Raw genomic sequence first — 26,496 nt, forward strand, 5'->3', positions numbered from 1 at the left:
ATCTTATCTGTTATGTTCTTTAAATCAGTGCTATTGATAGAAACAGAATGATACAATATTTTCTTTCTCTTTGTCTCTCTCTGCTTAGACTTATCTTCTTTGAATTTTGTAATTATCATTTTTAAAGTGATGCTGCTACTCCATGTATGTAGTCTTGGTGGAATTTGAGGTTCCCCTTTCTTTGTGTAATGCTTTATGTAAATGCCACCTTTATGAATATCTGAATTTTGTTTAGATCTCAGATGGTCTTTTCCTTATTTCATGAAAGCATAGCTACAATTTTATGAGCTTCTACCGGAAGTTGCATTGTTTGGTTTTAGACCCTATAAAGCATTAGTATAGTATTTCTCTCCTCTTGGTGGAAGGAGAGGGATCGAAGCCCAAGTCTAAAAGCTCTACAGTTTTGAGTCTTTTGGCAGCAAGATAAAGTGCTTACATATTGCTGTCTCTTCAAAGTTATGACTTACCTTGGAGATTAGATAATCACTTTTGCTATCACTCTAGAAATTATAGAGTATTACTGAAGTTACTTCAGGGCATCTGAGGAAATGTTTTTGCTCTTTCAGTTACTAGAATAGATTTTAAGAGCTTGAGCACAAAATGTTTGTGTGAAGCCGTCATTTTTATTGGTGAAAGAAACTGTACACTTCAATTAGTAGACCTTTATATTTCTAATGTTCTTGTTTTAAGTAGCACATTTAAAATTCCCTTTGAAAATCTTAGGATCTCTTTTTCTCTGGCACTGTGATTAGATACCACAAGACTGGAGCAAATTGTGATGATCTATCTGGTAAAAATTTCTGTAAGCATCTATTATTGGAAAAGGAGTCCTGAAATTATAAAAAAGAAGTTTCAGTGTTTGATGCTTTATTCTCCTCACCAACATTTAGAATGAAAACATGTATGGTCTCCTAGTGGTTATCTGCGTACCTTCTCTTATTCTGGGTGATTCTAAGAGGCAGTATAAAGTAGTAAAAAAAAAATGAAGAAAAAGAAAAATGAAGGGGGACAGCTAGAATGAGAAGCGGTAGTTGTAAGATCTGATCTCAGTGTTTCTGCTAATTAGCTGTGACTTTAAGCCACTTACTCTTCCTTGGATCTTAATTTTTTCATCCTTAAAAGGAGAGAATAAGGTCAGTGGACTTGTAAGAAGTCTTCCAGCTCACATATCTCAGGCTTCTCTGATTCCTACTCTATGGGTTTACGGATTAAGATCATTTTAAATTACAAGCAGAAGCCTTGTGTGCCTCTCCGCAAGTGTACTAATAAACCATTTGTAGAGCAAAATCGTAGTGTGCTTGTGTGGACAGCATGCTTGAGAAGCACACAGGAGAAGATAACACTGGCAAGGAGGCTGGGAGTATAGAATCAGATCAATTTTTAAAAAATATTTATTTATTTATTTGGTTGCTCTGGGTCTTAGTTGCGGTAGGTGGGCTCCTTAGTTGTGGCAGTTACTAGAATAGATTTTTGTTGCGGCAGGCAGGCTCCTTAATTGCGGCTCATGGGCTCCTTGGTTGTGGCATGCGAACTCTTAGTTGCGACATGCATGTGGGATCTAGTTACCTGACCAGGGATCGAATCCAGGCCCCCTGCATTGGGAGCACAGGGTCTTAACCACTGCACCACCAGGGAAGTCGCAGACTCAGATCAATCTTAACATGGATACTAGTGAAGTCAAAAAAGCTCCATCTTCTCAGTGACCTAGGAAACAAGGTCATTTGCTGATACTGAAGGATCAGGGTAAGTTTGAAATGTAAAGATTAGAAACGATTTGGACCACCCTCTGTGGGACATTTTCCCAGGACTCAAGTGATGAATAAAAGAATTAATTAAGTAGTATTGCAGGTTTGACTCAAACACTGTTATCCACTTTGCTTACCCACTCTTTCTTCAGACTGGATCTGAATGGCATTTTATAATTTCCAAAGGTCAAGTCTACTATGAGGAGGAATATTTATTAACAGTAAACACACTTTTTCCTTGTTCCACAAACTCTAAAGGCAGTTTTTGGCAGTAAGATATATCACTTTTAAAAATATAAATAATATTCAACATTGTTGGAATAATGTATAGACTTCTAAAATAACTTGAAGTGACAGTGACAATAAAGGGCAAATGTTCTATAGCTGGACATGAGCGGTATTCACCTGACTGAGGTAAGTGCTGGGCAGGATGCAGTAAATGGATAGTCACCATTCTGATGGTCTCTTTGGCTTAGCACACTGTAATTTAACCTCTCATTTTCCCTCTTATGACATTTTATACAAGTGTTTTGGTTAACCAGCTGAATGAGAATGCCATTAGAGCGTATATCATTCTACTGTCAGATTTTGTGGAGCATCACTTTTTGAATGCTAGACAATTAAGATTATAATAAAAATAGTCTGATTTGTATTAATGTATGTCCGTTTGAGCGTTCTAAAAGTACAGTCTCTTTTCAAGATTAAATATAATTTTAAAGAGTTGAACTGCTTGATTCCTAATTTTTAGGTTTCATTTTCTAATTAAATAAACTTATAAGTATGGGATGAAACAATAAAAAAACATGATTAATTCTAAAACCTAACTTTCAATAACAAAACACAAAAATGTCCATTATATATGAAGAGAGCCTTCTTAGTCCACCCTTTTAAAATTTTGTTTAGTATGTTTTTTTCAGAAGTGAAAATGTTTTTTTTTACCTTGGGCTGGGGACATAGTTCTTCTTTACTACCACCCCATCCCCACGGAGGTGCTCAATTGCCATAAAATAATCAAGAGCTCTGATTTTCTGAGTGGCCTGGGAAATTTAAGAAGCAAAAGACACTCCACTTATTTAATGCATATTGTTGTTTAAAGCTTTCTCAAAACTGTATTATTAAGTGTACATTTATGGTGGTGATCATTGCAGTTCGATGAAGAATTCACAGCTCGACAGGAAGCTCAAGCTGAGCTTCAAAAAAGAGAAGAAAAAATCAAAGAGCTTGAAACAGAAATCCAACAACTTCGAACCCAGGTAATAAAACAAGATACAGACTTTGTGTCATGTCACATTGAGTTCGAAGGTAGAAAACTATCTTGTTAGGTGAAGGAAAAAATGTGACCTGAAGCAGACTTTCTGGTAGTTTCCCATTTTACTTGAAATAACTACAGATTTGATTTTCCAGGACAATAAATCATTTTAATGTTTGGATAAAAATATGGCATTCATTGCATAAAGTGCCCTGAATATTTTTAATGGAATGTATTACACAAGCAAAACTCTTTCTTGAGATGAAATTTTCATAATGATTTGAAAAATTAGATGCATAGTATTTTCTTTCAAAAGAAATGTGGAAATGTTCATTAAAGCTTTTTGAGATCTCTTTATATCTCGACTACCATAATTTCAAAATCTGTAAACTTTATATTTCCACCTACATTCCCTATGATGAAAACCTCCCATATACACTTAAAATCTTAATTATGGTGTCTGAATTTTAGAGCTGATTACATACTCTCAACACAACATATTTTTTAAATGAATATAAAGAAACATAAGATTAGTTCTTAGCCTCATAGATGCCCAGTAGGGTGTTTGTTGATTGACTAGGTCTGTTTCTGTCAATCTACTGAAAAGTGACTTCAGAAGTCAACAGTGAACTCCACATTACCCAATGCAGTGGCCTTAGCCTTACCCTTAGCCTCTTTCACTTAGCCTTAGCCTTACCCCTAGCCTCTTTCACTTATCTGTAATATTTGATAATTTCTTTTCACTCAATCTCTCTTTTTTGTGTCATCTGACTTCGTTTTCTACATATCTCAGAACTCAGTTTCTCTTTGTTTTCATCCTCCAAATGATGACATTCCCCAGTGTTCTGTCCTCTGCTCTTTTTTCTCTGTATGTCCTTGCACTAATATCCCATCCAATATCATAAATTCAAATATCACCTTTTAGTAGGTGTCAAGTCCCCTGGGTTTGTCGTCTATTTCCAGCTCTTGATTAGATCTACGCGTGGGCAGGTCCTGCTGCATGTTGAAATCAAACCTATTATTTGTGGTCACTTCTCTGTCCTCAAACCAGCTTGGTCTCCATTCTTATTTGTTTAAATTTTACCACCAATTTTTTTTTTATTGTGAAGCTGGAGTTGTCCTGGCCTTTTCCCCGCCCTGCCTCCTGACAGATTATTAAGTTGGTCACTGTATTTGTCAGTTCTTTCTCTTTTTTTCTCTTTGCATCAAAACCCTGAACCCCCCAGGGCCACTCTCTCATTCCATCCTGCCTGGAATATTATAATAGTTTCCGAACTTTCTGCCATGCCTGTTGTCTCTTCCTCTTCAGATTCATGCTTTATGTCAGTTGCAAATTAATCTTCTTAAAACACTGCCCTGATTATTGTCACTCCAGGCTTTAATATGTTCAATGGTTGCCTGTTGCATTCAGGATTGAAGAAAAAATCTCCTTACCGGGAATTTGAAGACCTTCTATCTGGGGCTCCCTTATCTCCCCTTTGCAGCCTCGTCTCTGCTCCCCTAACTCCAGCCTCTGTTGCAGCTAAGTCACCTTTCCTCCTCCCTTCACATGTAGAATTTACTGTCTCCACACTTTTCCTTCGGCCAGCATTTCCCAGACATTAGTTACAGAGGTGCTAATAGGTTTTTCATGAGGAAAGCATTCCATAGTCCAATAAATTTGGTATGCTTGAAATTCTCCTCTTGGAGATTCATCATTTTCATTAGCATACTAAAGGGTCTGAGATGGCCTACATTAAAGAAACCTGTCGAACTCTTTTTCCTATAGCTTTCTCAAACTCATTTAGCCACAGAACCCTTTATTTCAGACCACCTATTAACATCTCCTGCAGAAGAGTTTGTTCATGGAACTTAGTTGAGAAATGCTGACTTAGGTTATTCTCTCTCAGAAACGCCCTCCCTTGCTCCTCTGTGCCAATGAAACATCTCCTTTAAGGATCAGCTCAGTATAACATCCTTTGGAAAGCGTCACCCAAAACTCTGGGAATTTCTTTGAACTTTTATATCACTTTTGTAGACCACTCCTATCATATTTGGTTGTGTGCCTGCTTTATCCCTTCCCCTGCAGCATAAACACTTTGAGGACAATGTCTTTACTTCCTGTGCTTACTCTTATTAAAGTCCCTACTGCACCTAGCACAGGGCCTTACCATTTAATTGTGTAGTTGCTTATTTATTATCAACGGACCTGGAAAAGTGCAGAGTCACACAGTACTTTCTAGTGCACCCCAAATTGTGTCAAATAGTAAATGGTCCATTTGCTGTATTCAATTCTCAATACTCTATTGTGGTCTCATTTAATTGTTCCATTCCTAATTGTTCAGAGAAAGGAAGAAAAGGGCTGATATGATTTGATTTTAAGGCTGGTGGCATTTGAGACTTTTATTCAATTTGTAAAATATCTATTTAACTTGAGTAAAAAGTGCTATTTTAAAGTAATAGCATTTTTGTGGTTACACAAGTTTTATATCATAAACATGATCTCATAGAGGCAAAATTTTATGTTTACAAACAAGTATTACTTTCATTTTGCTGTCAATTAATGTAAAATATGATGGGATACACATTTTACCTTTCAAATTATTAAACAAATCCATTTATATACAAAATTTATAGGGTAAATTACTAATTGACTGAACTTTTCAGAAAAATTATTTTAATTTTCCTCAGAATTTCTTTGCTATCTCAATCAAGATTGGAAAAATCAGACTGTTTTCTATAGTTTTGCTGCATTAAAAATAAAATAGAAAGAATTGCATATTTTAATCCTATCCTTCTTCCTAATCTCAGGAGGGGATTGCATTCCAGGAGAGGATTGTCATTTAAGTGTATAAACACTTTAGTTGTATATATGTATATACACACATAAACATTCATATGTGTGAATAAAATATTTGTGGACAGTGTGCACTGAATATTAGGAGAAACATTTCTGTGATGCTGTTTACCTGTGATTGTTAATTTTTAACATTCTTGTAAATGGGTCAGTCCTTTAAGTTGATTGTTTCAAAAATAAGCTTCCACTTATTTATTATGTAACGATAATTCTAAGTTTGTTTAGTTCAATTAAGTAGTCTGTGGAGGAAATTCTTATTAGTAAAGATTAGAAGAGTTTCTCCCCAAATAAAAATAACACTATACCAAGACATGTTAATAGTTTTAAACTTTTCATTCAGTTAGTCTAATGTTATATCTCAATTACAGAAGATGCATGTTCATTTGTAGGACATTCCTTAGGAGTGTTTATAATTAACAAACTCACTTTTATATTCATTTTCATTTTGGAAAGTAAACCGTTGTCATCAGTAATGGTTTAAAGTAACAGGTCCAGATTAATAATCAAAAAGTGGACAATATGGAATGCAGTGATCTCCGTCAGCTGTCATCCATCATTATTAGAGAATGAGCTTGAAGTTCTTTTCTGATGGGAGAAATAAGTTATAATCTGCTCATACTGCAAGCTGTAATTAATTCCACTCAAGGCAACTGACACCCATTCGTTAGGAGCTAGTCTGTTGTAGTGGAAAGAGGACTGCCTTAGATATGAGAAGAACCACATGTAAATCTTAATCATATTTCAGACTGTGCGACCTTTGGTTAGTCATTGAACCTCTTTGCAGTTACAGCTTCCTCATCTATAAGCGGTGAGATAAAAATACCCAACCTACATTATAGGGTTATAATAAGGATGAAAAGAAATAATAGATGTAAAAACATTGATAAACCTGTATTATTATGCAATGGATGTTACTTAGCATTAATTCTTGGTATTAGAAGATAGCTAAGTTACTGGTGCTATGAGACAGACTCTTTGTGTAAAGCTAATCGGCCCCAAGGGAGTTAAATCAGTTATTTTGTATTAATCATCCCGTATTCATACCGACTAGTCTTAACAGGCCCAAGCCATATACAGTACTTCTTCTTTGCATATACTTATAATGAAAGGTAAGTTTTCATTATTTTGGAGGAGTGTTTCACAAAATCTTTGAGCATGCCAACTTTCCTAGCCTTAGTATATGAGCAGAGTTAGTCATTATCCAGGGTTTAGAATGCTTATCAAAAATCTATGCAAGTCTTTTTCATGTATTCTTAAGCCCTTAGATGTTGCTAAATTAAATAAATCTTAAACAACCCAACCACAAATGTCTACTGATAAGTTTTCTTTGCTACTATACTTTACTGTAAGCATTTAAATAAGCATTGGGTTATTTTATATTTCAGGGACATGGACTCTCAGGTTCATCAGGAATTCCAGGCCCTCCTCTACCTCCTCCATTGCCAGGTGCTGGGCCACCCCCGCCCCCACCTCCACCAGCGCCACCTCTACCCAGAGGAGGTCCCCCTCCTCCTCCACCTCCTTTACCTGGGGTACATGGAATAGCATCACCACTGCCTTTGTTTGGGGGACCTCCTCCACCACCTCCCCTTGGAGGAGTTCCTCCTCCTCCGGGAGCACTTGATCTGCCATATGGAATGAAGCATAAAAAAATATATAAACCTGAGGTGTCCATGAAGAGGATCAATTGGTCAAAGGTAATACTATGACTATAGCTTTATGGCTTTGTCTAGTCATAGTTGCTCATTAATGTGTGAATGACGGTATTGCTACTTATAAGTATGATATAATAATTGAGAACATGACCACTGATTCTTTTGCTTTTGCTTGTGAGTTCACCGTCTTATGTTCATCTTTCATAGCTGGAGAATTGGAAACTCCACAGACAACTTGAAATTAACATAGAAGACAAAAGGAAAATCAAAGTGAAAGTGGTTTTAGAGAATAGTATATGAAAAATAATTTTGATTCTTTTACCAATGTTAACTTTAATTGCTATAACATTCTTAAATATAATCTTTGTATTAATGGGCCTTTTTATCTTAGTTATTTTTTTCTTAGAAAATTATTAGTGTTTTTTTTAGTTTTAAACTTTCAGATAGTGTGGAATCGCTGACAGTATTCAGTAGAGACATAAACTTTTTTTATATGATGTGTGAAAGATTTTTCTTTTGAATGTTATTTTGCTTTATTGTTATCAAATAACATGTCTTATAAAAAGCTTATTATCAAGATTGACACAGTCCGTATTCACTGGGAACTAATCTAATGAAACTACAATTACCCAGGCCACCATTTGGGGAAATGTCTATTCCAAGAACATAGTTACAGTGATATCTGACAGTATCTACATATTAAATTGGTTTGACCAGAATAATGGTTAAATCATTTTTTAAATTAAGCATATACTTATGCTTTGCTCATAAGAGTAAATGAGGTATAAATGTTTTTGGAATGTAGTTATTTTTTGTTAGGCACAATCGACCAAACTATAGGACCTAGAAGCTGCTGGCCCAGTTATCTGTGTGTGTAAATGTAATGATATGTTAATTTAGCAATTAAGCATATAGTGTAATGACACTTACATATCACAAAGCATCATGATATGTACTGGAAAATGCACAGTTCTAATATTGGGTTTCAGTGTAGTGGCTGAGAGCACAATCCTGTGGAGCTACACTGCCTGGGTGTGAAAGCCATCTTCGCCATTTACTAGCTTGGGCAGCCACTCAGACTTCCTGGGGCTCGGTTTCCTTATCTTTAACATGGAGATGATAACAGGTCCTACTTCAAAGGATTATTGTGAGGATTAGATGAGATGAGTTAATGTGTGAAATCACTTAAAAGAGTACCTGACACATTTTAGGAGGTATGTAAGTGTCAGCTATTATGGTTATTTTCTGTAACCATGGGGAATTTACTTTTCTGAATCTCAGTTTCCCCATTGTTAAAAATCCAGGAGCAAGAAGAAGGTATGTAAGTTGGGGGGAGGGATTTACTAAATTATTTTTAAGATTCCTTCCAGTAGAAGATTTTTTAAAATGTAATTTGATACATAGCCTGTTGCTGTTGTGTATTTTTCTGTACACTAGTAGAAGTCTGTGACTTTCCCAATGAATGTTTACTTAAGAAGTGCTGTTTTGATAGATCCTAAAATTGATTTAGTAGGTAGAAGAATGCAGGTAATATCATTCAACCTTGGTGAAAGTGAATTCTTTGAAAAATTAAATATGAAGTAATAATTTAGAAACTTATCTTTGTTATTTTTGTTTCAGATTGAACCCAAAGAATTGTCTGAGAACTGTTTCTGGTTGAAAGTTAAGGAGGAGAAGTTTGAAAATCCAGATCTCTTTGCAAAATTGGCACTGAATTTTGCTACCCAGATAAAAGGTATATTTTATTTTTTAATATAGAGTTCTTGTTCTGATATATTGAATTCAGTACTTTGCTAAAAAAATCTAGTAATGTGTACATGTATAATTTTTTGGGCAGAGTCAAACATAATTAGATTGACATATTAACTGTATTTTACCTAGCAGCAAAAGAAGGATAGCTTTTTTCCTGTTAAATTTATTTTGCATAAATGTTATTATTCACCTGAAAATATGGGTTTTATTTTTATTGTTTAATATGTAACTTATACTCCTCTATTGTAAAGTTGTCATTTTTACTGAGAAGCAGAGGGGATGAATCTGTTGATTCACCATGTAAGAGGAAATAATGTAATTTGAGTAAGTTTGGTGCCATCGTGTTTATGTAGTCTTACATTTGTAGTAATCCATTTGGTTTTTTTTGGAAATTTGATAGTTTTTTTCTATAAGCAGATTGTCTGGAATAATATCAAAATCTGGTACCTAATAAGTATATTTTACAGATTTGATAATTGAGTGCCTTCTTTATGATTAGATCCTTAACCACTTATGAATTTCACACATAATTTTGGTACTATATAGGTAACTTCTCAATCTCATAATTAATCATTGTGGTTTGTGAATTTTTGGTATTTCATTTTAACATTACTATTTTACTAATTATCACAGAATTGATAGCTTACTTAAGCATAGGAGTTTTTTCAGCCTGAGTGAATCTTTACATCTAAGAAATTGATATACTCCACACACCCATGCCCTTGGAATTAGCTCCTTTACCATTCATTTGTCTGATTTGTCACAACATGCCTTAGAATGTGAGAATGTGAATTTTGGAAGCTTCAGAGAGAGAGAGAGACGGAGAGAGAGAGAGAGGTGAAAATTATTCCTTTTCAGCCCTTCTAGCTTATCTTGCGCACTGGAGGTACTTGTACTATATTTGTTGTTCCTTGTAGATTGAAGCTCACACACATACAGAAATCTGGGGTGATTAGAGTATTCTGAAGAGTTTTGACATTTAAGAAAATTCCTGCCATTAAAGTCTTTTGCTTCCCTTATTTGCTCTACTAGACTTCACATTTAAAGGATTCTTCAAGGACTCCAGACATTACTATATATTATAACCACTTTTTTTAAATTGAAAAAGTAAAACATGCTTACACATCAAGGTATTAATAATAGTAATAAAAAGATGCGTGGTAAGCATATCCCTTCAATCGCAGACTTACAGCTTCTTCCCTAGAGAAACCACTCTTACTGATTTCCCACATTGCCTCCTAGAAATAGTCTATGCCTCTAGAAGCATATGTGTATATATCATTTTTTGTTTTTTACTTCTTTCTGTTTTCACTTTATATACTTGGATATTATTCCATAGTAGTTTATGTTTATCTGCTTTGTTCTTTTTACACATTGAACGGAATTCTGTGGTATGAGCCTATCTGAATTTATTTAACCTGTCCCCTGTTGATGGATATTTAGATTATTTCCAGTCTTTTGCTATTTCAAGCAATGCTGCGGCAAACGTGTACCTACATATACGTTTGTGCATCTAGGATCTATATGTAGGATAAATTTTAGAAGTGAAATTCCTGGATAAAATGCTGTCTGCATTTATAATTTTGATAGATATTACCAAATTTCCTTCCAAAGAGTTTGTGTCCATTTATAGTGTTACATCTAAAATACATATGAACATCTGTTTCCCGACAAACTTTGCCTATCTCAGAGGTGAAATGGTAAATCATCCATGTTATAATTTTTACTCCTTAAATTAGGAGTGAAGTTGAGTAGCTTTCCTTCTATTCAAAGGCAATTTTAACCTCTTTTTCTGTGAACAACTTCCTCCAGTTATTTGCACATTTCGTGTTGAGCATTTGTTCTTTTACTTATTGATGTATTTGTATTGAGTCCCATAAGAATTATAGGTTTCATAAAGTTTCAGGGTCTGTCTAGACCTTAGAAGTGATTAAGCCAAACTCTATTTTACAAATGAAGAAAGTGGAATTTGAAACATGGAGGTTAGTATAAAATCCATTAGAGAGTTTCTCAAGGTAGTGTGGTATAGTGGGAAAAGCCCAGAGGAAATGAAGTCATACATTCTTGTATTTCAGCTGTGATACTAGTAACCTTTGCAACTGAATTTTTTCATCTATAAAATGAGAAAGACTAATGTTTAACTAGAAGTGTGATAATTAAATAAAGTTATATATTTAAAGCACCCAGCATGGTACTTGATATAGCAGGCACTCAATAAATATCAATTCTCCTTTCCCTTTCATTTAACATGATGCTGTGTGTGTGTTTTGTTTTAGTTATTGACACTTATTACAACTGTTAATTCAGCAAGAGACTTCCATGCTCTTTTGAGCAGCACTTGGCAAAGCTAGTCAGAGTAGAAACCATTCTTACTCTGGCTGCTAAAACATAATCAAAGCAAAATAAAAACAAAGTCATGTAAAGGCTCTCACGTATTCACTACTGAGAATTCTGCATTTCCATTCCTCTTAACTCTGATTCTCTGAATTTTCTATGTGATACTACTACCTCTTCTACTTTCCTAATTTTGAATATTTGAGTCCAAATTAGGTCAGGAGCACCTTTGAGTACCATTACTTTTACTAAAATTTATTTCTGAAGGGACATTTAAAGGAAAAGTTAAGCATCATAGCATATTCCATAACATAGCCAAAACAAATTTGAATGATACAAACTTCCATTTGTTTTGATAAGTATTGATTGATCTTAACTCTAACAGCTGAAGTTCCTTGTCACTTGCAGTGCCTTGATTCATAATTTGGTCAATAGGTGGCAGGATCAGTAAGAAATCAGCTGGAGGCTCTGGCTCCAGGCAACTCAAACCACACTGCCCTGGCTTTCCTAGCTTCAGGGCACCACTTTTTTCCCTATTCTGCTGCTGTTTGCCACTCATGCAGCTGTGTTCTGGAAGGAGCAACATACTCGTTTCTAAGACCTATTTCCAAAGCTCTTAGACCCAGTGTTCCAAAACCTCTGAGAATTTCCTCCTCCTGCAAGGGGTTTGGAAAGCTCGTGTCTCTCTTCTCGCTAAATGCATTGTGAAGCATTACTGGTCTGTGTTTCAAGAAAACGTTTCACTTAGGAGTTTATAGTTGCTTCAGATTGCTAAATAGAAAGAAGTTTTAAAATAGGCTAGTTCTGATACCTATAATATTTAAATGTGTAAATGTTTAATATGGGAAAGTACCATCAAATTATACTTTCTATTTGAATCACTTATTCTTGGAGTTGTAGAGAAAATTATTCTAAATTTCCTATAATAATCCAAAATATTTCTGTCTTAGGAGAGAATGGATCTCTCATTTCATTTAATTTGTATTTGTTGGGTACCCACTATGTGCAAGGTCTTATACTAAATAGGAGGGAGATAAATGAATAAGGTCTTGTCTTTGTAGCAGGGAACTCATCTAGTCAGGGAGAAAGAAAGAGGCATACTCCACTTAGTCAATTTTTATTAAATGTTAGCCTAGATATTTTTAAGAAGCCAAAGGAGCACAAAAGGGAAACAGTTAATTTTGACTAGGGCAAATGGAGATCCCAGAGGCGGTATAATTTGTTCTGGGCCTTGAAATTTAAGCAAAATTTCAATAGGGGGAGAAGGAAAGAAGGCATTCTAGGCAGAGAACACCATTAGCAAAATATGGAGAGGGTGAAGTGCATGCTGTGTTGAAAGCACAGCCTGTTGGGCCGGGACTTGGAGTGAAGGTGGTGAGGTGAATTTCACACTGAGGAAATGGGGTTTTGTTCTTTAAGCCTAGGGGCCCAATAATTTGATGATTAGCCATTGAGCAGGCCTTTGGAGGATAGGTAATGGGAATTCACAGGTAGATGATGGACCATTGATTGTGAATCAATACCAGTAGGCTAGACAAGATGTGACGATATCCTGATCAGTGTGAGTTCTTAATCTCTACAGTTTCTTCTAGTTCCCAAATCCTGTGTCCTCATGCTTATAATATTTAGGGTCTTCTTACAAGCCATAATGATGCTGTATGACAAACTAGATCTCAAAATGCTCTCTGGATTAATGACAAAAAGTGTATATATTAGAGGCAGTTGGAAAAGACTTAGTATTGGGTTGGCCAAAAAGTTTGTTGTCCGTAAGATCTTACGGAAAACCCAAACACACCCGATACTTTGGACTGTACATCATACATGTAACTGTTGGAATTTGCATATGTGTTCTAGTTTTATTTATTATTCAAATTGATGATATTTGGGGACATATGAACAACAAAGCTATAATAATAATGTCATTTTCCTTAAAAATCTATAGTAATTATAGATAATAGTGATATTATATAAGAATTAAAGTAATGATGGTTAATATTAACTAAACTTGAAATAAATAATAAAATATGTAGGTTATAACTGCTAATTCTAATTAGAATTTCTAGGGTTCTCTAGAGGCTTCAGGAAGAACAAAGATAGTGTGTGTACAAGTTGTAAGCAATTTCTTTGGTTTTAATGTTACTTGGAGGAAATTTAAGAAATAAACATAGAAGGCTAATAAAGTTTAGCTTCTTCAATAATATATTTCTGTAGTGTAATTTAGCTTTAATAACAGAAAATTGAGGTGTTATAAATATTTCAAATGCATATAAAGATCATTTTGCAATGCTTGAAATATTGGGCTAGCTTCAAAATTATGGTGGAACTGAGTCTGAAGATATATTTATGTAAAAGCACTTTTCCTCTAGGATCATATTTTAAATTATGTTTCTTAGTCTTAGAATCAGCTGGTTGCTTTTGAAGATACCCACCCTTGTTTGGTTGCTTAACACAGTCTTATATATTTAGTAAATCAATGAAAAAAAAACAAAAAAGTGTTAAAATCTGATTTATCTCTGTCTTTATAATATAGGAAGTCTTGGAATTGACTTGAAAATAATGAGATGTCAGTCTTAGCACACACTCCTTATAAATGGTGCTAAAGTGTCCTGAGAGACCTGGTGTCTTAACAAATAATTTGTCATCTTAATGACATAATATAAATGCTTCTTAGTGTAAGCATTAATATGTAAGGGAACAAACCGAGAAGGCTTTAATTTTTTCAGGCAGCCAGGTAAAAACCATATATAATTTCATCGTTCTTATTATATCTAAATTCTTTGGATATATATATTATCACCTTATCAAAGATTTTTTCATTATGAACATTTTAAGTGTTTTAACTTGATGATGACTCATGTTTTCATTTCCAGTTGGCTTGTGGAAGAGGAAACAAAGAATTCATGAGCCAGAGGTCCATGCCATTACTTAATTATAAGAGTCACTAATTGTAAAGAGAAATTGAGGCAGTGTATCTTCAGCCTTCTGAATGAGTAGGCTTCAAAATACTTTCTTTACATATTGATGATGCTATGGTGACTGTACTACTACCTACACCATCACTACTAATAACAATAATAATAGCAATCATAATAATAACAATAATAGCAGTAATAGCACATATATTAAGCATTTACTATGTCCCAAGAGCTGTGATAAGCATTTTAAATTCGTATCTCATTTAGTCCTCACACCAGCCCTAGATAACCTATATTATTGTTTTATAGGTGAGGAAACAGGCTATGGGAATTAAGAATTATGTCTTGTTTACGTAGCTAGTAAGTGGCAAAGCTGAGGTTTGAACCCAGGTTTGTTCTTAATCACTTCCCCATGTTGTAACAACGGCTTTTATGCCCTTAGTAATTTGTGCGTTTTGTTGCATAGTTAACTGATACCTTTTGTGTGTGTGTGTGTGGTACGCGGGCCTCTCACTGTTGTGGCCTCTCCCATTGCGGAGCACAGGCTCCGGACGCGCAGGCTCAGCGGCGATGGCTCACGGGCCCAGCCGCTCCGCGGCATGTGGGATCTTCCTGGACCGGGGCACCAACCCGTGTCCCATGCATCGGCAGGCAGACTCTCAACCACTGCGCCACTAGGGAAGCCCCAACTGATCCCTCTTTAAAGTTATAGTTTCACATATATTATCTTGTGAAATGTATAATCCTATTATTCTGGCACTGAAGACAGTTCTTTAGAACTTAAACCAAAGCTAGGAAGTTGTATATTTGGAAGGGAATAAGGTTATTTTTTTTTTTATGACTGAAATTTTTAAGGCATTTTTTGAATGGAATCTATCAGTTGTAAAGCATTGCTATGACTTAAGGTCTGTCTCTTCTAATAATGAATGAAGGAATGCGGTCTTCATGTCATTAGGCATTTGGTAAGTATATATTAATATACATGGGGTACATAAAGTAATGAAATCAGTTTTTCATGGGGCTCCTTTGAGGTTAGCTTTATAACATAGACACCTTGTTTTATTTTAATATGACACTTTTTAGCTATGAGTTAGTGAGACTGTCTCTCCCCATTTCAGTAATTTTTGCTTATATACATTGCATGGATTAGGCACAATAACAGGTGTTTAGTTGATAGCACTTACAATTCACACAGATAATCATTCTCATTTAGAATTATTGTTCTAGCTAAATTGGTTTTATTTTGGCAAATAGAAATTATTTACATTTGAAATCCTGTGGAATTTTTTCACACAGCTATATAAAACTATAATGGGGTGTGTTTTGGTCTGATTGTATATTGATGGCAGTTATACCAGTTCCAGACTATATATTTTACGTGATATAAGAAGTAAGGGCCAGAGGTTTCTCTAATTTGTTTAAGAGAAATATATTTAATTTAGGGACGTGCAAATCTGGTAGCTTTTCTGAGGCATTATATATAAGTAATTCTTCGGCCAATTAGTCCTTGTTGGTAAGAGTAAATTTAATTCTTTATTTTTAATAGGTTATTCAGTAATATCTTGGTGTTATCTTGTTTTCACTAATTTTAAACTATGTTTTTTGGGATCATTATTATAATTTTCATTCATATCATTGTTTTTTGGTTTTTGATTTGCTTAATGTTTTTATTTTTTCCAGTTTTATTGCAATATAATTGACATATAACATTGGGTAAGTTTAGGGTGTACCACATAATGATTTGATATATGTATATATTGCAAAATGATTACCACAATAAGTTTAGTTAACATCCCTCAACTCACATAGTTAGAAACTTTTTTTCCTTGTGATGGGAACTTTTAAGATTCACTCTTAGCAACTTTCAAATATACAATACAGTATATCGTTCACTATAGTCACCATGCTGTACATTACATCACCAAAACTTATTTTTTGGGCCTCTCACTGTTGTGGCCTCTCCCGTTGCGGAGCACAGGCTCCGGACGCGCAGGCTCAGCGGCCATAGGCCCACGGGCCCAGCCGCTCCGCGGCATGTGGGATCTTCCCGGACCGGGGAACGAACCCACGTCCCCTGCATCGGCAGGCGGACTCTCAGCCACTGCGCCACCAGGGAATCCCACCAAAACTTACTTTATAACTGGAAATTTGTACCTTTTGTCCATCTTCACTCAATTCCCCTACCCCCTATCCCCTGCCTCTGGCAACCACAATAGTCATCTCTGTTTCTATGAGCATATCATTATTTTAAAACAACGTTTAACATCTTGTAGGTGTGTTGATTGAGTGAGCTAAATTTTGTTATTTAGTGCCCTCCAGATACTGTACGGGAGATGACTCAAGAAATTAAAAATTATAACTTAAAAATATCAGTTCCATTTTAACACAGGTTCCTAGGAATACAGTTACACTTGAAAACAGCTTCACATTTTTGTGGAAGTTGGAAGAATTTTAACTTTTTATTTTATTGTTGTGGATAATGTTAGTTGCCTATAGCTATTGATATATAACGAATTATCCCCAAATTTAGCAACTTAAATGAACACACATTTATTTTCTCACAGTTTCTGGGATCATGGCAGAGCTCAGCTGAGTCCTCTGTCTCAAGGTCTGTCACAAGGCTGCATGTGAGGTGTTGTCAGGGCATTCCGTTCCTCTAGGACTATTGGACTGAGGACCGCCATTCGTCTTTGCTGGCTTTTATCCAGAGGCTGCCCTCAGTTCCTTGCCTCATGGGCCTCTCAGTAATGCAGCTGACAAAAGGCAGTTTGCTTCATCAAATTGTGCATACCCAGAAGAATTGAATAGAGAATAGAAGCAAAAGGGAAGTCACAGTCTTTGGTAGCCTGATTTCATCATTGGAAGCAATTAACTAGGTCCAGGCTTCACACATGGGGAGGAAATTTACTCAAGGGCATGAATACCAGGAGGCAGGAAGCATTTGGGAACCATTTCAGAAGCTGCCTACCATATGGATATATACAACTTGATTTCTCAGTAGTTACAAATGCTATGACATCTCTCTTCTTGATGACTTCAACAGAATCCTAAGTGGTCTCTCTGCCTTCAGTCCTCTTTCCTTGTGATCAGTTTTCTACAACCTAATCAGAATTGTCTTTCTAAAGTATAAATTATCATGGCACTCCTATGCTTGGAACATTTCACTGACCACCCATTGTCTCCTAGGGAACATCTAAACTCATGCATTTCAAGGTCATTTGCCTCTTCACTCCGCCTAAAACATACTCAGTCTGGACTCTTTTGTTCCTGGAACAGAGACACTTACAAGGCTTTGCAACTTCTCTCTGAACCTTCACCAATTCTTCATTTAGCTTCTGTTTATATGACACTTCTGTCAGAATGCAGTCTTCATAATATATTATAATTGTCTTCATTCATTTGACTCCCCATCAGACACTGAACTTCTTGCAGGCAGGAAGAAGTGTTTCCGTTTTGTTTACTGTTTTTTCCCAGTATGTAGTATAGCTTCTGGCAAGTATAAGTGTGTTTGATGAACACACAAGAGAATTACAGTTATGTGTACTTAGTTTCATAGTACCAAGCAAATAAAGTATGGGTGCTAACCCAAAATTTAGGCATATAGTAAGAAGTGTGTGTGTATTTAATGATTCATTCGGTGATATATATAATAGAACCTGTTTTTTGAAAATCCTTCTTGTAACTCATTAGATACCAGTGATCTACATAATTGAATCTGGCTGTGGTAGTTCGTTAAAGTTATTTTGCCATTTAAGTTCCTATGATTTAGTAATTCACTTCATTTAGGGGTGTGTGTGTGTGTGTGTGTGTGTGTGTGTGTGTGTGTGTACTACCACAGATTTTTGTTGAAATTTTCAAAAATGAAAGCCAGGTTTTTTTCATAGAGGCCTGTGGTTGATTTAGTCAATAAATTTTTAAAATTTATGGTTGGCCCACTTAAACAGAAGTTCAGTGTGCTAAAGTGAATGTCTATTTCATGATTTGTTGTTTGATTCTAAGGAAACTACTTAGTTTCTTATTGTCTCTAAACAACTATAAAGTAGAATAATGATCAGTAAAATAGAAAAACCATCAATCGGAGCCTTGTGAGAATGAGGATAAATACATATCACAGACTCAACAAAACTGATAATTTTAACAATTACAAATGTTAATATCTGTTGCAAACTTACTATATGCCAGATTCTTTGTTAAGTGTTTTCCGTGGATTATTTCATTTAATTTTTTCATCTATCCTATGCTGTAGGTACTATGATTGTAGCCATTTTACAGATGAACAAAGTGGAGGTAGAAATCAAGCTCAAGCAGGATGATTCCGCAGCCCATGTGCTTCACCACTTTGCTTTGCTTACTCTGGGCAAAGTCATGGAGATAGGGTGCATTAGAGGGAGACTGAATCCACAGCCTGTGCTTTTCAACACCACTGCATCTCTCTGTAGTATGATTGTGCCGATTAAAGCTCTATTATCAAAAACCTCAATTCAATATCCCCTTGTCTGTCCCACAGGACAAGGATAGACTATTTATGTGATCTTGCCCTTTTAAGTACTTTATTGTTGTGTACTCAATGCTACCTAGCCTATGTAGAGTATTAATGTATTTCTATTAATACGACCCAGTCAAATTATACTCATAAAGTGACAGAACTGAATGAATCAATTTACCCACTAAACAAACAAACAAAATGTACATATGGTGTGTTGAAAAACGTGTGTTGAAAAACATAGCTCCCAATATAAAACCAATCTAGAAAGAGTGACAATATATTGAAGTTCCTAGCCACTCTTGGCTAAGTTCTCCACATATGTGTGGTGTGCCTTTAGTTTATCCAGTGGCCCAGTACTAATATTAGTCTGATGTTTCCCTGCCTCCCCAGCACCATTACCTCATGCTCTTTGTCATGTGTTGACACTGGCCTAAGGATCATATTTTTAATTTGAATTAATTTTATAGGAGCCTAAGCAAACTATGTGATGCATTCAAATGGCAGATAAAACTCTTGTGAATTATCAGTGTTCCCTCCATGCGAATGGCTTACTGAGAGTTGACTGTGTCTGGCTTCATGTGATAAGAATAGACTGATAACACGCTCCTGGCCATGTGTGAGCAGTGTAGTTTCCTAGCGTGTAATTGCTTTTAATAGAAGGCAGCAAAAGTAACTACTCTTTGACATGTGATGCTATTTGTAGTTGTCTTTGAAAAGAGAAGCTAGTGTGATTAGGTACCTTTTGTTCCATTAACAGCAATAATAAAGATGCCATCACTCCTCTCCTAGGTTTTACTTACTATTTGCTCTTTCAGTACCAATCAGATCACACTCTTGTTAATTATTGGCATTTCTATTCTATTTCACATGCTTTAGTTTTCTCAATGCTGACAATTTAAGTATTTTAATAATTTATTGTATTATCAAATGTTAATATATCTGTATGATGGATCAGAATATGGTTCTAAAATCCTTGTATCATAGTTTTATAGACATTCATTGTATAAATAATATCATTTGGCATTACACAGCTTCTTAATCCATTTTAGGGCATAAACTGAACACATATAAAGGTGAAATCATAGGAAATTAATTTCATAGATTTGAAGCAGGATTTGGGGACACATCTAGCCCTTTTAAAATTATTTCCAACAGAGATATAGTTTAGCTAAGGGATTCCTTTAAAATTCCTTAAACATTTAAAATTTTTTATCCTTTCCTGAGATGACTTCTAATTAGCCATAGTGTTTGTTAGGTTCACTTATATATAACCTATGAAAGCAGTGAGATTTTTCATATTATTTTCTGCTTGTTATTTGGTTTACTAATGTTGTCTGTCATCCATATAAAAAGATGATGCTAACTACCATAATTAATAGGGCATGATACTATTTTGATTTCCAGTGGTAAGAATGTTTTTAAACTGATCATTTCACCTATTTTTGCCTAATGTTTCTTATGACCAGTGATACTCATTTATGATGACAGTAGGTTAGGGGTAGAGTTTGTGCCCATGGTGCACAAACAAGGTAACTGACTCAGTAAGCCTTGAACTCATGATCTTGGTGTGGTGTTATAACCAATTTAAACAATATGATGACAAAGATAACTGTCAACTATTTTAAACAGCTTTTTCTATAGTAGATATGAACTTGATAGCGTTTGCTTTCTGCAGTAGCAGTGCCTGACAACAGCTTCATACTGTAGGGTTCTTGAATTGTTTAATATTGAAGACTTACAAAAGTGCTTTTTAAATTTAGTACCTTACCAGATAAGGATATAACCATATATTATTAATCTTGTAGAAAAAAGAGGCAAGCCAATTAATTCTTAATTTTGCTACTTTCAGGGACATAACTGAATATATTTTAACTAAGCTTTTTTTGAGAGAGATAGTAACTTGTACAAAGCCTTTTCATCATTATCCTAATATTATGGTATCATTTTCACTTTGTTTCAGTGATAGTCTACATTTCTTCATATGTTCAGAGACATCGAGGCAATTGTTTATTGTCATCAGCTATTATTATCAATCATTCTCTTAAATTTAATAATTTTTTCAAAATACCATTATCAGTTTCCTTGGTGGGCAGATTATATTTGTGCCTTGACGTTTATGTATTGCATAATATTTGCTTGGGAGTTATTACCAATAAATAAGTTTATTAATTTAGACTAGACCTTAGTTAGGATCTAATAAAGTAGTAGTCTTAAGAGTTTGCTCTGATTTTTATGAATATTACAAGTGACTACAAATGGCTAATCTTTTTTTTTATAATTTAGTATTTATGAGATGTATGTGACAGCTCTCAGTTATCTGCTTTAATAAAGTAGAATGAATGTGTGGAACTGTTGGGTGTATAATTGGAAGGTAAAGGCAATTAAATGTTTTTATAATGGTCTTTTTCTTGCATTTCAGTATCTTTAGCTCAGGCCTATTTGTGTTTTTTTGGATTAGGAGTAAGAAACAAAAGAAGCTGTGAAAACAACTGTCCTTTGGCAAGATCTACTAGGGCTTATTTAAAGACTTTTCAAAGATAATTTTTAAACCCTTGTTAGCAGAGAGAAAAATGTGCTCTTGGCCTTTGGAAAACCCATATTGGTCCTGTCTCATACCTTAAGTTTCTTCTACAGTGCACATTACAGAAAACTGTGTATCTACTATTGAATTTCTTTATGGTCATGAGGATTACAATGGATTTGTCCTGTTTGGGGTGCTATTTTAAGTTGTAAGACTCTCTTTCTGTAGATTGTCTTAATTCCCCCATCTCCATTTTTTGTCTCTTGTAGCAACAGTGATATTGTTGGTAAGGGTCCAACAAACACCTCAGGATTGATATGGTTAGAATTGCAATAAATACATGTAAAACGAATTCATTCATGAACTGTGGTAGATTCAGTTTTGTCTGTGAGTGTTCTGTTGGCTGGTTACCAAGGGTACTCTGCATTTCTTAGCCACTCAGCAGTTGACAACCAGGAACATACATATGAACTAGAACTTCAGTGTTTATCTAATGGGAGAATATGGATATAGTGACAGAGAAGAGTTGATTCAAAAAGTGTTTGTTGTTACATACCATACATTCTTCTGAACTTTATATATATATGAAATCATTTCATTAATCCTCAGGAAAGAAAACCTATGAGATGATGTTCTTATCTCCAGTTCTATAGATGAAATAACTGAGTCACAGGAAGATTAAGTGACTTGCCCAAAGGTGACAAGGGTAGAAGATAGCAAAGTTGAGTTTGAACCCAGTGCCCTTACTTATGCTACAAACTGCCAGGTTCCAGTTCATTTATGTAAGTGGTTCAGTCAGTCATATAACCGGTAATCTAGGTTCCTTTTATTCATTTATGAAGTATATATCATAGAAACCACATTACACTTCCACTGGCCCGATACATGCCTACGCAGGTCTGGGGTTTATCTGGAAGCCGGAATGGGTGTGACAGCAGGAAAGAGTCTGGTTCAGTGATAGACGCTAGCTGTGGGAGAATTTCCAGACTGTCCACATTTCTGAGTTGCTTCTGTGTCTGAACAATATTATTCATTCTTGGCATCTAAGTGTCCTTGTTTTAGAATCAAATCTTGAAATGTCATTTGCAACTTGATAAGGACATGAAAAGCTCTTAACAGCAGTTGCTGCTGTTGTTTTAAGCCCTCCAACTGTGTATTAATTCTTACCAAAAAGTCTTTCCTACTGTAACTGCTCTGTAGGAAGGGTTTCAGAATTCCTTTATTAGGAATTACTCTAAAGTGTTTTTCAAGTTTATTTCACTGTTCTCTTAAAAGTGAGACTTCTTAACAGATATTGCTATGTCTTATATTTGATATAGTATTTATATATTGATCATTATCCCCTACTATCTATCCTTACTAAAAATGAGGGGGTTAGAGTCTGTCAGTAATGTTCTCTCTTCCTGGAGGCCTCCAGTTCATCTGACTCCTAGAAATACTGTAATATAGGTACGTAAATTACATTTCACATGTATAAGGTAAATATTAATGCTTTCCTAATAGTCTTTTGAAGTTTGGGGTTTTGAGTTTCAAGGTCATTTCCAAATGTCTCCTAGGAGGTGACTGTGTGTAGCAGTTGCAGGCATAACATGTTTCTTTGACTGAAAGGAATCAATATTTCAACTTATCAACAAACATTTTTTATACTGTTTCAAATAGATTGCTTTAGCCAAGTTACTGAAAATGTGTAAACCATTTGAAAGATTGTGGAAAGTTTAATTTTACAACAGTTTTTGTCAAATTAGTTATTAAATTGAAATCATGCTATGTCATTTTTATTTTTTGTATGAAAAGCACCTGATCATTTATAAGAATCATCTATTGAATGCACATCAGTACTGGCTTGCTAAAATGTTTGGTGTTCAATGGGCATTCCCTTCAAATTTTCTGCACTTTCCAATTTTGAATTAAGGTCGGATTAGAGGGTTTACAGAAAATATTTGAAATTTGAATCAGCAAAAGAGGTTATATAAATGGTATTTGATATGTTAGTGATATTAATATGTGCATTTGTAACATATCAATAGTTACACATTATGAATAATGAAACCTATCAGTTTACCTAGAATAAGGTTGCTCTGAGAATTTCTGAACAAATTTTAGCCTGAACACTGCCATTAAGGAAATTTGCCTTGGAACCAAGCAACTTCCCATGCAGAAACTAACAGAGTTGCCAGGACATTGGAGTCTGTGGAATGGCTACTTGTAGAACATCAGTATTTTACTTATCATATTAAAATTCATCATTGTGATCTTTGGAGAGGAAATGAAAGTATGCCCTACTTTATTATTTATATCATGTATATCTGAATAATAGAAATACAAAACTTAAGCAATTAATGTTTTTTAATTTAATTTAATTTTTTTATACAGCAGGTTCTTATTAATTATGTATTTTACACATGTTTGTATATTTGTATATATGTCAATCCCAATCTCCCAATTCATCCCACACCCACAGCCCCACCCCATCCCCCTGCCGCTTTCCCCCCTCGGTGTCCATACGCTTGTTCTCTACATCTGTGTATCTATTTCTACCTAAGCAATTAATATTTTAATAATGCCTTCACTCTTTAGGATGTGTGCCCTGAAATCTATAGAATTAAAGCAACCTATTTCCTTTACCATATAGAGGTGGGCAACTGGGGCACATATAATATTAGACAGCTCTTTGCCAGTCAGAATAGACAATATTTTGATGTACTAATAACTTTTAGTGAAGGAACCAGCTATGAGTTAAATATACCATCTAATAGGCTTAATATATTAATATGCTAACCACTGTACAGAATTTGCTGGCTGTGGACAATACATTTCCCAAGAGATATTCTCTGCTAATCTCCATTACTGAGCAGTGATTGAAGATTCTTTTTGAGACTAAATTTTAGTGAAAGATGAAATAGTTTTTTATAAACCATGCATATAATAATGTGTCTAAATTCAGTATAACTAAACTTTGTAAAGTAGTCCTCTTTTCACCTATTTCCCTCAGACGCGCACATCTCCCCTCTCCCAGTGGACCCAGATACCTGCATAATCAACATAGTGACAAATTTATGTTTCACAGATCTTGGATCCACTGATGCTTGGGAGCTATATTTCCGTGTGTAGGTATTAATAAGTAATGATGGCCTACATGGAGACTAATTTACTGTAGAAATGAGATAACAGCATTATTCTAGCAATTCCTCCAAGCTGCCATTGAGACTGCGTCTTCCTTGTCTTATTTGCGTGTTCAACAAATATGTATTGAATTTCTATTATATGCTATACACTACTAGTTTTCTCAGAATGTTTATTGCTCCATTAGGCCTGTGACCCACAGAATGAGTAACTGAATCCAGTGGTGAAAAAGGATTTTGTTTGTCTTGTTTTGTCATGACAGAATCCCTGTATTTCTGCACGTGCGGCCTTGCTTGCTTACTTAAAGTCAAGATAACTATTTCTACTACCTTCAAGAATTTCCTAGGATCTAAATTATTTCATTGTTGTTGGTTAGACACGCTTAACCTGTTACATGTTAATTGAACCACTGTATTCAATGACAGACAGTATTTTCCAGAAAGTTTCTGCTTAGTTATTCTCATTGCCCTATTTTTATCTGAGTCCTCTCATTGCTTCCTAAAACACAATACGACCAAAAAGTTCCAGTGGACTTTGGGGTCAACCTATATTTTGAGGTTTGGAAATGGGAGTGAAAACGACAGCAGTTAGAATATGCAATAAGAGGAAAACTAAATTCATGATAAAGACTGTTAGGGGTGATATGATATGCTTGTCACCTCACTATGGCATTTGTTTTACAGAATTAATACAGTAATATGATTTTCTTTTTTTGAGGGAACTGCTTATATTTTCTCAGAAATGTATTTTTTTATTTTCAAGAAGTATATAGTAAACAATCTTTCTAGAAATTCTGAGTCCCTTAATAGTTATCAGTAAGTTTATTTTTCTATACAGTCTTATATTAACAAATAAAAGTATTGAGCACCTACTCTGTACCAAATGCTATCCTTGGGTGGGGGGGAGGGGATATAGCTGTAATTAAAGTAGATGTGGTCTTGATTGTCTTAGAACTTACAGTCTAACAGAAACAATATAATAATAAACATGTCATTAAATTAATATGAATTTCAGTTGGTGTTAGGTATCCTAAAGATGATATAATATAGTGATGTGATAGAGAATTCCCTAGGTGGACAATTAAGTGTGGTGGTTAATTAAGGGAAGTCATTTTAAAAGCATATAAATTGGGGAATTTAAGACACATATCTTCAGATGCAGAAGCCAACAGGATTTGTTGATGGGTTGGGTACCGGCGGGTAAGGAAAACACAAGGAATCTGATTACTCAGAGGTTGGGGGCTTGAGCCAAATAAAGTACTGTACAGTAAATATCCTATTCTAGCCACACTAGAATCAGAAAAGGCTGAGAGGGATGGTGTTGACAGAAAAAGTGGTCAGAGGATTAAAACAATGTAATAATCAAGAGAAAACCATCTTTGGATATACTATGCTAGTATTTCCAAAGGTAGGAAATACAGTGCAATTTGAATTAGTTCAGTGTTGATGCATGGAAATAAGATGTATCTCTTTGGCATTAACCTTTGCTTCAACTCTAGGGGTTTGTGCCTCTTTTGATTTGACTGTAAAGACAACCTTTACTTTTTCCTCTGTGTTTAACTATTTAGTCAAATGAACATTGCACTTTTAAGTGTTTCTTTTGATTTACGCTAGGCTGAGGTCACATTGTGCACTAAGTATGAATTAATTACAAAATGAACAGTTTTGCTCTGGTGAAAAGAGAATTTTATTCTCATTCCAACTAAATCTGTGATCTAAGGAAGATCTTTACTTTCTTTGTGTGCCAGAGAGGCACCGAAAGTGTACTGATAAAAACCCTATTGTCGAGTTCAGAAAGATAGGTCATTTCTTTCGGATCTTTCACTAAATGGCCTGAAGCACCAGATTCCAAAGTCCGCTTTCCAGATAGAAATAACACCC

The 26,496-nt window shown here is 35.0% G+C and overlaps 1 protein-coding gene across 6 annotated transcripts in view; it reads left to right on the forward strand.

Moving 5' to 3' along the window:
• Window positions 1-26,496, forward strand: part of DIAPH2 (diaphanous related formin 2) — an 889,270-nt gene that overhangs the window by 283,122 nt on the left and 579,652 nt on the right. For all 6 annotated transcript variants that reach the window (XM_082864620.1, XM_082864622.1, XM_082864621.1 and 3 more), the window contains 3 exons: window positions 2,894-2,998; window positions 7,216-7,527; window positions 9,106-9,220. In XM_082864620.1, coding sequence (XP_082720746.1) covers window positions 2,894-2,998; window positions 7,216-7,527; window positions 9,106-9,220 — 532 coding nt within the window. The remainder of the gene's footprint in view (window positions 1-2,893; window positions 2,999-7,215; window positions 7,528-9,105; window positions 9,221-26,496) is intronic.

Source organism: Leucopleurus acutus (assembly GCF_964270905.1).
Source record: "Leucopleurus acutus genome assembly, chromosome: X".
NCBI lineage: Eukaryota > Metazoa > Chordata > Mammalia > Artiodactyla > Delphinidae > Leucopleurus > Leucopleurus acutus.